The sequence below is a fragment of the Notamacropus eugenii genome, chromosome 6 (assembly GCF_028372415.1).
Source record: "Notamacropus eugenii isolate mMacEug1 chromosome 6, mMacEug1.pri_v2, whole genome shotgun sequence".
Classification (NCBI taxonomy): domain Eukaryota; kingdom Metazoa; phylum Chordata; class Mammalia; order Diprotodontia; family Macropodidae; genus Notamacropus; species Notamacropus eugenii.
This window is the reverse complement of record NC_092877.1, coordinates 209,079,290-209,092,298: the sequence shown is the minus strand read 5'-3', so window position 1 is coordinate 209,092,298 and position 13,009 is coordinate 209,079,290. Positions and strand designations below refer to the sequence as shown.

The 13,009-nt window shown below is 36.3% G+C and overlaps 1 protein-coding gene across 5 annotated transcripts in view; it reads right to left on the bottom strand.

Moving 5' to 3' along the window:
* The window catches only part of TUBGCP3 (tubulin gamma complex component 3), a 146,982-nt gene that overhangs the window by 99,594 nt on the left and 34,379 nt on the right, over positions 1 to 13,009 (bottom strand). For 4 of the 5 annotated variants that reach the window (XM_072621944.1, XM_072621946.1, XM_072621943.1 and 1 more), the window contains exon 3: positions 9,122 to 9,189. In XM_072621944.1, coding sequence (XP_072478045.1) covers positions 9,122 to 9,189 — 68 coding nt within the window. Of the gene's footprint in view, positions 1 to 8,033; positions 8,194 to 9,121; positions 9,190 to 13,009 lie in introns of all 5 variants that reach the window. The other variant, XM_072621948.1, reaches the window with a different exon arrangement.

Here is a 13,009-nt window from a genome sequence, read left to right as displayed (position 1 = left end):
GCAAAGGACATGCAAGTCCATTTTGTTTTCTGATACTTGGATTTGTGTCGAGAATTACATGTAAAAGTGACTTTTGTAAATAAAATAACTTAAAATATACTAAGAACACTACTTAAAGGAATCACAAGACACAGAATTTGGGAGTTTTAAGGGACATCAATGAAACCCAGACACAAAAAGAACACACAAGTGTTCATTCAACTTCCTTTTAAAAGAAGAAGTCATCAGTTCTCAAGGCAACCCATTCCACTTGTGTGTAGCTCTGTTAGAAAGTTTTATCCTGGCATCAAACCTAAAGAGGCTACAATCCCTATTCCAAACCTTCTCTTTCAAGTCTCCCACACCACCTCTCCTCACACTCCTTCAGCAAAAATACCTGGCCTCATATTTCACTAAGACAATAAGAGATATACCTTGCATTTGCCTCTAATCGCCTATTCTATATCTCAGACCCCTCTGACATCATCCCCTATCCTCTCCTCCTTAAATCTCTGATAAGGGATAGCCCTTCTCACCAAGGCCTATGTTGATACTGATATCCCTGATCCCACCCTCTTTCATCTCCTCTGATAGACTGCCACAAAATCATCCACTCTCTTCTACTCTTTAATTTTTCGCTATGTTCCTTACTGCCTACAAGTATACTCAAGGCCCTTCCATTCTGAAAAAACCTTGCTTAATCCTACCATTAGCAGTTAGTGTATAGCACATAGTAGGTGCTTAATAAATGCCTGTTAAAGATACAGTTCTCAAGAGTTGTATCATCTTCCCATGAAAGGATAAAAACAGTTTGTCCTTACTGAATAACATGTTTCCCCCCCTTTCTGGTTTACCTTTTTATGTCTATCTTGAATCTTTTATTTAATGTCAAATTTTCCAATGAGTTCTGGTCTTTTCATCAGAAAAGTCTGGATGTTCCTTATTTCATTGAATGTCCATGTACTCCCCTGAAAGATTATGCTCAATTTCCCTTGGAAACTGATCCCTGGTTGCAATCCAAGCTCCTTTGCCTTACAGAATATCATATTTCAAGCCCTCTGGTCTTTTAATGCAGAAGCTGCAAGGTCTGGCATATTCCTGACTGTGGTTCCACAATATCTGGAGTGTTTCTTTCTCACTGACTGCAGCATTTTCTCCTTAATGTGATAATTCTGGAATTTAACTGCAATATTCCTTGGCATTTTCAATTTGGGATCTCTTTCAGGAGGCGATCAGTGGATTCTTTCGATGACTATTTTACCTGGTTCTAGGACCTCAGGGCAGTTTTCCTAGATGATTTCTTGAAAGATGCTGTCCAGGCTCTTTCTTTTTTTTTTTTATCATGGCTTGCAGGTAGACCAATAATTCTTAAATTATCTCTCCTGGATCTATTTTTCATGTCAGCTGTTTTTCCAATGAGGTATTTTAGGTATTCTCCTATTTTTTCATTCTTCCAATTTTGTTTGACTAATTCTTTACGTCTCATAGAGTCATTAGCTTCCAGTCATTCAATTCTAATTTTTAATGAACTATTTCCTTCAGTTACCTTTTGTACCTCCTTTTCCATTTGGTTAACTGCACTTTTTTAAGGAGCTGTTTTCTTCAGCATAGTTTTTTTTCATTTTGTCAATAGTGTTTTTAAAATTTTATTCTACCTCTCTTATTTGACTTTTAAAATCCTTCTTGAGCTCTTCCAAGAAAGCTTTTTGGACTTGAGACCAGTTCATACACAGATGTGGGTATATTAATGTGGGGATGTTGTGCACGTGGGTATATGGACATGGATATATTGATCATGTTGTCCTCCCCTAAATCTGTGCTTCGATCTTCCCTGTCACCGAGATATTTCCCTATGGTAACTGATTTTTTTATTCTTCTTGCTCATGTTGTTTGCCTTTCTTTTTGGTTCGGTTTTTAAATTTGACCTCTGCTTCTGGGGTACAGGGGGCAACTTTCTCAGACATCTTATCTTGGGGATTAGGGGCCTGCTTACTGATTTTCTGGGCTGAGGCCTCAGGTGCTTGCAATTGGATGTTGTAGGGGTTTTGTATTTTACCTGGTAATGAGCTGGTGTGGTGTGCGCCTGGTGCTGGCCCTTGTCTGCCCCTCTACCCTGGGACTCAGGATCTCCTGCTGCTCCACTAAAGTAGGGCTTGTTGCTGGCTTGCAGGGACACCTCCCATCCTGTACTGGTCCCCTTCAGCCACAGCAAGAGGGAGCTTTCCCATTAATCCCCCTAGCCTCCCAAAGCAGAGCTAAAAGACTGTTGTACCCTGTCTTTTGGCTGGCTCCACTCTTCCAGGATTATTCTTGAGGCAATATCTCTGGATTTTTCAAGGTCAACAAAGGAGAGTGAGAGTGGCTTTCTGTTTACTCTTGGCTCCCTTAATAAATTCTTGTTGCCTGACTACCATTACCTCAGATGATAATCCTGTAGCTCACTTCCCTTTCATGGTCAAACTCCTTGAAAAAGCTCTCTCTCTTCATTGTCTCCATTTTCTCAGTCGAATGGGGGAAATAACATGCAAAAACTATACAAACAAGTTACAGACAGATGATTTAGAGGTAGGGTGCTTTAATTAAGAGAGACCAGAAAGATTTCTGGTACAAGATCGTATTAAATACGAGACCTGACAGAAGGCAGCAAAGTCAGGAGGCAAACATGAGGAAGAGAATTCCAGACATGGAAACAGCCAGCAAAAACGTCCAGGGTCTGAAGATGATACGTTATATGTGGGAAACGGCAAGGAAGCCAGCACAAGTGGATCACAGAGTACGTGGGGATGAGCAAACCCTAAGAAGACTACAAAGATAACAGGACTAGGCTATAAAAGGCTTCCTCTCTTTTTATGCTGCAACTCATTTACAAATGTACTTACTGTATTTAAATGCAAATCCTTGAAAATAGGCCTTCATTCTTTGCACTCACATCCTCAGAGCCTAGCAAAGTGTCTGGCACATAGCAGATGCTTAGTATTTACCACTGACTAGATAGCTTCAATAGCCTCACGTGTCTTCCTCCTCAAGTCTCTCCCTTTCCAATCCACCAGCTCTCTACAATTGCCAAAAGGGATATTCCTTAAGCACTAGCATGATCATATCACTGTCTATTCAACAAGCTCCACTGGTTCTCTATTACCTCTAGAAGCAAATACAAATTCCATTTGGGTTTTTAGGGACCTCTGCAGCCTAACTCCAACCTACCTCTCCAGTCTTGTTTCTCTTTAACATATTCTACTGTCAGGCCAAACTGGCCTTTTCCATACCTGGATTCCATTCCTTGCTTGCCTCTACAACTTAAATTCCTAGTTCCCTTCAATGTCACCTAACTTACATGAGGCCTTTACCGATCCCTCCCTAGCTCTTCATCCTTCCATCAAAACATTAATCTATGTCTATTTTGCACCTATTTATACAAACATACATGTGCATGCTGTGTCCCAATAAAAAGGAAGCTTCTTGAGAGCAGGGACTCTTTTATTTTTGCCTCTCTATTACCAGAGCCTAGCACAGTGCCTGGAAATATTAAGTACTTAATAAATCCTGAGTGACTGAGTGATTAAGGGAAATTTTAACACATTAAAATTCATATTTTCACAAACTGTAAATTAGAAGGTAGCTTTTCATTTAAAAAATATTCACTAGCATTCTTTGAATAGTAAGTTCCCTTCATGAATACAAATAATTTTGCTTACACAACTACTGAATACAATTATAGAAGTGTATAGAATAACATTCTTTCTAAATATAAAACTGTGATACGTACCCTCTCATCAAATTAATGGAATAAAATCAAAGCTGCCTCTAGTCATGCTTATTATATAATAAACTTGAATCAACACGAAGTTACACGTTAATATTTAGGAGATTACAGTGTATTTTCTTTTAGGAAAAGTATCTTTAAAAGTTCCAATGTTAAAAGCACCTAAATTTACAAAGGAGTAATAAGATAATTCCTTTCCAATTCCAGGACTCTGGGATTTATAGGACTAAAAATCTGTAGTATCTACATGGTCAGGGAAAATTATATTGAAAAGAAACAGTAAATCACATATTATGTAAATATGTGAACCATATTTCAAGCCATATATTTAAAGAGATTCAAATCCAGCTGCTCTGAAAACTTACAAAAGTAATATTTGGGATGCCTAGCTCAAAGGTCCTCTAGGTGGTACTATAGCATTGGGACAGGACTGGCATACAAATGACAAGCTGATATATTATTGATTTTCTATCCTTTCCTCTCCCTTCCAATTTCCTTAAAGCTTATAATACTCTTAATAGTTGATCATACTTAATAACTATCCCACATCCCAGCATTTATTACCTAGCCCAGTACAATATGGTGACAATCAGGCACAAAACCCCTAGCATCTCCTCTAAATAAGAGTGATACCACACTATTACCCTTCAGAAGGGCCCTGGCATAACATAAAAGTTCATAAGAAATTTGAGAGCGGGTATCGGAGTGAAAGGGAAGAAAGCTAAGATTTGATCTAAAGATATTATTTCCAAGTTAATCAGATGATTAAAGAGTAAAAGTTTACAAAAGCCAAAAGATAAAATTTCTGAATGTTTTATCTATGATAAAGTATTTTCAAATAACATATTCATCATATTACAATTATAAATTTTAACAAAATTGCAGAATTTTATTAACACAAGTTATCTACCATCTTACTCATCATATTACAATCATTATTAGCTATAAAAATTATCTGTTGAATAATATAAATATACTTGATATTAAATGCACTTTTTAAAAAATAAAATAATTAAAGACATGCTTGACATCATTTTCTCACCAAATTTCTTGCTCTTGGAAAGTCAGAGCATCACGATTTATACAATGATTTCACAGATGAGTTACATTCAAATAAGACTCGGCCACCCTGGCCTCTACCTATCCAGGTTAGATGTAAAACTCAAAGAAAAATCAATAGAAATTTGGTTCATCATTACATTTATACAAATGACATGAACCTCATAAATACTTAAATTCCATATACTTGAATCTGTTAACAAATCACATCTTTATGTCCTGCTCACGACATAAACAGAAAAAACCCTTGCTCCCACCAGTGTGGACTTTATTGTGTATTGTCTTCTTTTGTTTTTTAATTGGAGTTTGGGGGGAATTTATGGGTTTAGAAACAAAAGAGAGAAGCTGGGAGAAGCAAGTGTCTTCAGGCAAACACTTTAAGCTTTCCAGACAGGAGCAGCCAGTCTGCCTACCCAGTGGAGTCCTGTTCAAAAAGAGCTTCACTCATAGTGCATTAATTTTTTTACTTTGAACACAATTCATTTCAGACTAAGGTATATGGTTCTTGATTTTATAATGATAGGAAATTTTGCCAGAGATTAACTTGGGTTAATAAACATCTTTTGAAAATTCAAATACCTGTACAAGGAAGGCATACTTGGCTTTTAGTCATTCAACCTTCAATAACTGAATCATTTACTTTAAGAGCCAAAAAAAAAAAACCATAGAGATCATCTATTTCAACTAACCCCTCCACAGTTTTATGGATGAGATTCATCCATATACAATTTATCCAAAGCAATACAACTAGTTATTGGCAAAAATGGTGTCAGTCTCTTGATTTCAAGTTCAGTACAAGTGCTTATTAAACTATCTTAAAAATGCTTAGCTGAGATCAGAGAAATTTCTACTTGGGAAGGTGGGAGAGAAAATAAGCCATTTTTGAACAAAGAATACTGTACAGCAACAGTGTCAAACTCAAACAGAAACAGGGGACATCAAACAGTCTATGAGGCTCCCTGTCAGCCACAAACTGCCAGAAAACCATATGTTAGCATTACTTATGTTTACTTGTTTTGTCAAATATTTCCCAACAACATTTTAGTCTGGTTCTGCGTGTACTCAGAGAGTTGACACACTCTCTGGCAGGTCAAGTGGACATCTCTACTTTAGAGTACAGGAAAGCCTAGAGGCAGCCAGGTGGTGTAGTGGATAGAGCACCAGTGCAGGAGTCAGGAGGACCTGAGTTCAAATCTCACCTTATACATTTGACACTCACTAGCTGTGTGACCTTGGGCAAATCACTTAACCCCAACTGCCTCATCCTGGGTCATCTCCAGTCATCCTGATGAATATCTGGTCACTGGATTCAGATGGGTCTGGAGGAGAAGTGAGGCTAGTGACCTGCACAGCCCTCCCTTACTCAAAACAGTCAAGTGCAAGTCACATCATCATTTCTCTGATGGCATAGTCTTCTTCAGCAACAAAGGACGCACGCACACGCACGCACACATACACATACATACACACACACACACACACACACACACACACGCGCGCGCGCAAAAGCTTATGTGGGTTGCCAGACAGGAACACCTAGACTGCATAACTAAATTACTGTACAGTCCGAGCAGTACAAAGTGGGAAAAAAACACACGATAATAATGGTGCATCACGTGTGAAATTTTTTTAACTTCATGTAGAAATATTTATAGATACTCCCCAGGCTATAACCTAACAATACAAAAAAAAAAAAAAAAAGGTGTGGAGGAGTAGGCAGAAAGTTAGGAATGGCCATTATTACTTTCTCAGAGAGGTCAGTGCCACCATCAGTTTTCCAAATGTTTGCCCAAGAGCTACAGAGTCTGTTAAACAAGTTAAGAAGTGCTTTTCAGACTAGGAGGAGGCAAACACATGTATTATTTATCTAACTTATTCTAGAGAGAGCTCATGTGCTCAGTCCATCAAGGTGTGAAAGAAAATGTTCTGCTAGATTCTGTCAAGGCAACTCATTGAGATGTCAAAGGTACATGTTCTCAGAAATGCAAAGCCAACAACTTTTAGTACACTCTCTCAAGTACTTAAAAGCATCTGTAATTTCATCGATCTGGAAACTTCCTCACATGATGTAGGTCACAATTTCCAGGGCAGAACCCTCATTATAGTCAAATGCTACCCAGATTCAACAAAAACGGCAACAATTTCAAAAGTAGCAAATAACAAACTCCTACCAACCACATACTTAGCACCAGCTGACAAAAGAAGAGAAAAGAGAAAAGTGTTAGAAGAGCAAGGATATCTAATTTTGTGTGTGTGTCAAAGACACCCCCCATACAACACACTTTAAGTAATCTGGTGAAGCCTATCAACCCATTCTATGAATAATGTTTTTGAATGACTAAAATAAAACACGCAGGATTACAGAGAAAACCAATTATGTAGAATGAAAGTTATAAAAAAAAAATTTAAGTTCATATACCCTAGTTAAGAAGCCCTAAAGAATAAGAATATATAAGTTTGATTTTATACTTCAATTTGCATTTTTGATGAAGTCAGGAGATATGTTGCATTCTTAATTTTTGTTCTAAATTTCATGAGATTTAAAATCTTAACTTTTGGAACACAGCCCATTTCAAGTAGGAAATGTTCTATATATGACTCTGATATGCTTAAACAACACAGGCTCATTTGGCAGAGTTTTTCTCAAGGGTATACCTTTCATCTTCAGAACTTCAGGCTAAGGTATATGATACCTGAAACTAAAACCTTGGTACTCTCTTTTTAATGATAAATTGTAAAAATAGGGAAAGAAGCAAGAAAAGAAGATGAGATAATACTTTGAAACAGATTAAAATACTGACCATATAAGCAAATATGGGAGAAGATTATCACTTTTTGCTTCCCAAATAAAGTTAAAAGGAGACTAAAATTTTTAAACTAAAAGGTCTAATACTGCTTAACCAAAAAGAAGATTGATTTCTAAAGATTCTTCCCAGTAGAATATTGACGGAAAGGACTGTTTGAGGGTTGCCTTTGTATTCCAAAAACCTATTATGGTGCCTTACACAAAACAGACAGTCAATGTTGCTTTTTTTTTTATTTTAATTGGATTTATTGAATATAAAATTAGTGTTTTTATTCAAAATTCAAATGAGATATAGTCAGAACTGTCATCACCATTGTAGCAGGTTATTTTCACTCCTTTCCATGTGTATGCGTGTGAGCATCTGTGCGTGTGTGTGTGTGTCTGTGTGTGCATGTGTGCTTAAATTAAGAAATATGGAAGGAATACCTTTCAAATGCTGTTAAATTTAACACAGAAGTAATAAAGTTCTGTGACAATGAGGCAGAGTGGATAGCTAGCCCATTAGCCTTGGAGTTCAATTGAATCATCCATTAAATGGAATTGAACAGCTAGTCCACTTAAGCCAAATCTCAAAGATGAAGAGTCTCTGAAAAGAAATGAGATAAATATCTAGTTATTTATCATCTTAGCCTCAACTCAATGACTTTATCTAGCGAACACGAATAAATTTCAGATCACAATTATATATACAAAAATCTTTGAAAAGGATTAAAAAAGTTTTAAAAAATAATCTGAGAGAAATGTAAAAAGTTCTAAGAAAAGAAAATTTGGAGTTGATTAAAGAAACAAAAAAGTATCTTGTATTATGATCTCACACTAATGATCATCTAAAATGACAGAAAAAACAGTAATAATTTTGAGATTTTAAGAAACAAATGCAAACCAATTTGAGGAGGGGCCTCTCTTGAAGAGCCAATTTGATGATGCTAAATTTATCTGGATCTATAGACTGGCAGACTTTTTTAGAAAAAAAAAATTTTTAATTAAGAAAACTTTAACCTTCAAGCATAAACAAGTCTCATAAAAGCTCAAAACCAAAAGACTTTTTTTTTAAAGTCTAAATCAATATATCAATACATTTTAGGGTCCATTATCCTAAAAATAAAGCATAGTTAGACACATAAGCTTTTATTATTACAAGTAAATAAGCCAACCTTTTTTCCCATCCTTCCTTCCTATAATGACTTTTAAGAAATTGCACATAAACCAAATGTGTAAATACTGCTGATTTATTCCAAATTTTCTATCCAAGCTAGTGGCTTTCCTTTCATCCGCAAAGCAATTTAGCATTAGACCCAAATAAAGTATATACATATTTCTAATACACTCAAGACATATAGGATGATGGAAGGTCCCCACAGCACTCTCCTTGGACCAACCCTAGGCTCTTAATATACCACAATCTAAAATTAAAAGCCACTACCCAATACAGATGTGGCTAATATGATACCACAAAAACTGTTCTTGTACCACTAGCATCCTTAGTTATCAGAAAAATAGCTTTCATATAATACCTGCGAATGGAGTTTCCTGTGGAGTTCTGAAAATAACGCAGCATCTGCTTCCCTTCTTTGTCGAGCAACTAAAAAGTTAGAAAAAAAAATTTTTTTAAATAAAGCATTCATATGCATTACAGTTCATTTTTATAACAATATTTCATTTATTAGCAGTCTTATCATGTGGATGGAGTATTTATTTTTATTTCTGAGTATTTCATTGTATTATTAAACCCATATGTGAGTATGCATGCATACATATGTGCATATATAATATAATATATATGTATATCTGTGACTAGGTTTTTTTTTTCATCTACCAAGAAGCAGAAAAATCTTTATCAATTTCTTCAAATAGATTCATGTTGAAAAGCTATGATTTATACAAATCTCACACAACCCTATTTAATCATGTGCAAGAAAGCCTCAGTAATGTTTTAAAGCAGTTCCACAACCATTCCAAATGTAGGGATGATGTAACACAATTTTTAGATCATCCTAGAGAAAAGACAAGAGATATGTTGACAGATCATGACTGAACCTAGAATTAATCCAACTACATAAGACCATCAGGCTAAGAGTTAGACCAGATGAAGAATATATTGTGTAGGACTCATTTCCAGAGTCTGTGGCCAGCATCAATCACAATTCAAATTAATATTCAAACCAAGGCAGGGCAAAATGTAAAACAAACAAACAAACAATACTACGTGTCATTCTGGAATAAATCATAATTAATTCCCTCTAAAATTTCATCAGATAATTACCTCTGGAAGAGAGTATAATATAGATTAAGCAGAGTTTTTAAAATTACTTTTTAGTTTTCACCAAGGTTGTAATAAATACTTATTCTATATATTAAATAAATGAAATTAATAAATAAGCTTTTATTAAGTGTTTACTATGAATTAAGCCCTGGGTATAGAAACAAAAGTAAGATGGTCTCTGCCCTCAAGGAACTCACATTCTAATGGCAGGGAAGACAACATGTACAGGTTTCAAGGGTAAAACCAATGGAAATGGTCCTATGGCTCTTAAGGCACAGCTGCAAAGAATATAGTAATGCTGCTTCTTTAATGCCATTTCCACTGATAAGATCACACCAGTTTCTGAAGTTGATCCATTTTAATAGTGGTAAAAACTTTCTTTACACAACATCCAGTATTTGTGTCTGCAACACTTGGAAAACAGAGCAGAGTGCTTTGTCCGTAGCAGGCACTAATCAATGCTTGCTGAATTGTATAAACTGCTATTAAAGTCTTTAAGTAAGCTTGTAATAGAAGTTCCTTATTTAGTGTACATTTTACTGTGTAATGGGAATATAGTTTTGAGTACAAGATTCAAACAGGTACATTTTGAAGAATAAGCATATAATACAGGCATATTTTGGTTTTTAAGCCTTGGTGATGGAGCACCTTGGTATATAGCATTTATATTTTTCATTTTTAAAGAAAGGCTCTTTAGCAATTTGGAGCAGTATTTCAGATGACTATATATCAACATGGGAGTTGCTTCCCAGGATAATGATTTCAGGGGATGAACTAAAAGTGAAATTAGTTGGGAAGGTAGAGAGGGGACAAGTGACTGCTATTTCCAGACTTTGGAACTTACTGCTCACTGGTCATTGTGGAGATGAGGTAAGTAGGCCTCTTCTAGATTGCTTCCTTTGATAATGATTTGGGAACTCAGCCTGGAATCAGGGCCAGTGGTCTAGAGGGCAATGCTATTCCCAGAGTTCTTGGGTTCAGAGTCCTAAGCTATCTCTATGAGTACCTAAGAGGTAGTGGTTATGGTTTGACATGACTGGTACATGCCACCTCCTGTATCTCCCTCAGAGTTTCGTCTTTGCAGAACACAACCTCCATAAAGTCCTAATCCACCGACTTAACGTGGTACAGGGATGCTCTTGGGTTCTCAAAGGCTATGCTGATATTGAATTAGCTCTAGCAATTTTGAGTAGGGTTCCGAAAACAATGTGTCAGCTTTCCAAGGGTACCTAAGTATGAAAAAGCTGATCACCAATAGTTTATTCACATGGTAATGAACACTTGGGTCATGGCAACTCACGAAACAAAAAAATAAATAAAAATCCCACAATAATGGGTAGTCCCACCTTGTACTTTTGCAGTGGAAGTTGCAGAGTAGAAGAAAAGGAGACAAAAAAAAAGAGATAAAATTTAGTAAATTTATATCTTTTTGGACAGAAAAACTTTTAAAATGGACTAGTGGTAGTTTGTCAAAATAAACAAAAATAAGCTACATATTTAAGATCTAGAATGTAAATTTTTTTAAATCTGAAAGAGATTCATGCATTTGAAATTATGAAGTCCTGATATAACAAAGATCTTAAACGAGTGAACCTGGACAAGTCCCTTCATTTCCCTAAATCTCAAGTTCCTCATCTGCAAAATGAAAGGCTAAATAAAAAAGACCTTTAAGGTACCTTACAACTCTCAATCTTTTGATCCTGTGATGATTCAGAAAGATTTCCAGGATCCTGAAAGTATCTCATCATTAGAAACTTCAGGTTCATTATAATGAACATAAGCTATATATATACATATATATATATATACACACACACATATCACTATCCATAAGCAGTAATTCCAATTAAGAAAGTCACAGTTAATAGGCTACTAAATAAACCAAGTTTTCTTATATAATTAAAATTCTTTAGTGTTCTTATTCCACGCTGACATACAGTCATCTGAAATACTACTCCAAATTGCTAAAGGGCTTCATTTTAAAAATTAAAAATATTAATGCTCTATTAAGATGCTCTGTCACCAAGGTTCAAAAACCAGAATATGCCTGTATTATATGCTTATATTTCAAAATGTGCCTGTTTGAATCTTATACTCAAAAACTATATTCCAAATGCACAATAAAACATACATTGAATTCTGCTGCTGTGGTAGGGGAATTTGAAAATCTTCCCTGCCCCTTAATAGGTCCATGTGACCTGCTTTGAGCTTTGGACCAGTCCACAGCCTCAGACACATATAGCCCATGGTGGGAGGACCTTGACAAATGGGTGGAACAGGAAAGGCAAAGCTGAGGGAGTGAGGCAGAATTGGGAGAGAGAGCAGGCAGAGCACTGCAGCTAGCTTGAGGGAGAGAAGGAGTGATTTTGCTTAAGGGAGCTTGTTTGTGGGGAGGCCTAATGGAGGGAAGGCTTGGGGATGGCCGTGTTTCCTTTATTGGTAATGTGGTAGAACTGGTTTTCTGGTATCTGAATAAACATTTTGGTTTCATCTTTGAGGAAGAGAGTTTATGTTTTGTGAATTTACCCTAGAAATAAAGCATGTATATCCATAGCAGCTGCTATGGGTATCACATGAGTACTACAAGTGGCAACGAGGATGGGATATATAAAACCTCTACCTGACTCCAGGGAAGGAAATGGGCATTCCAGGGTGGGAGGATTTACATTAACCCTTCCTGAAGAGAGAATGGGCTAAAAGCACAGGACTTTGTGAAAAGTGGGAACTGAGGCTACAGAAGGAAAAACCCAGAGATTTAGAAAGATGTTTGCAAGGAATACCAATAGAACTGAGGGAAGAAATGGCAGGAGTATGTAGAAGAGGATGGGCATTGTTAACAAGCTATCATATTATATGTAAAAGTAGAGACAAATTACTGGAGGAAAAGATTCAGCTGAAAAAGGAGTTAGCTGATTTGCACGAGAAGTTTTCTATGCTACAGCATCTGAACTTTCCTTTAGAAGAGCAAGCTAAAAAGTACCAGGCGACAACAGAAAAGACAGCTGGGGGGCTAAGAAAAAAAAAAAGAAGGGAAAAGTTAACATCAGGAAAGTGAATACAACCCTTGCCTCTGAGGGGCCTTACTGGGGTCCGGACAGGTGGGAGGAAAATGAAACAAATTTAAATGAGGACGCTTCTA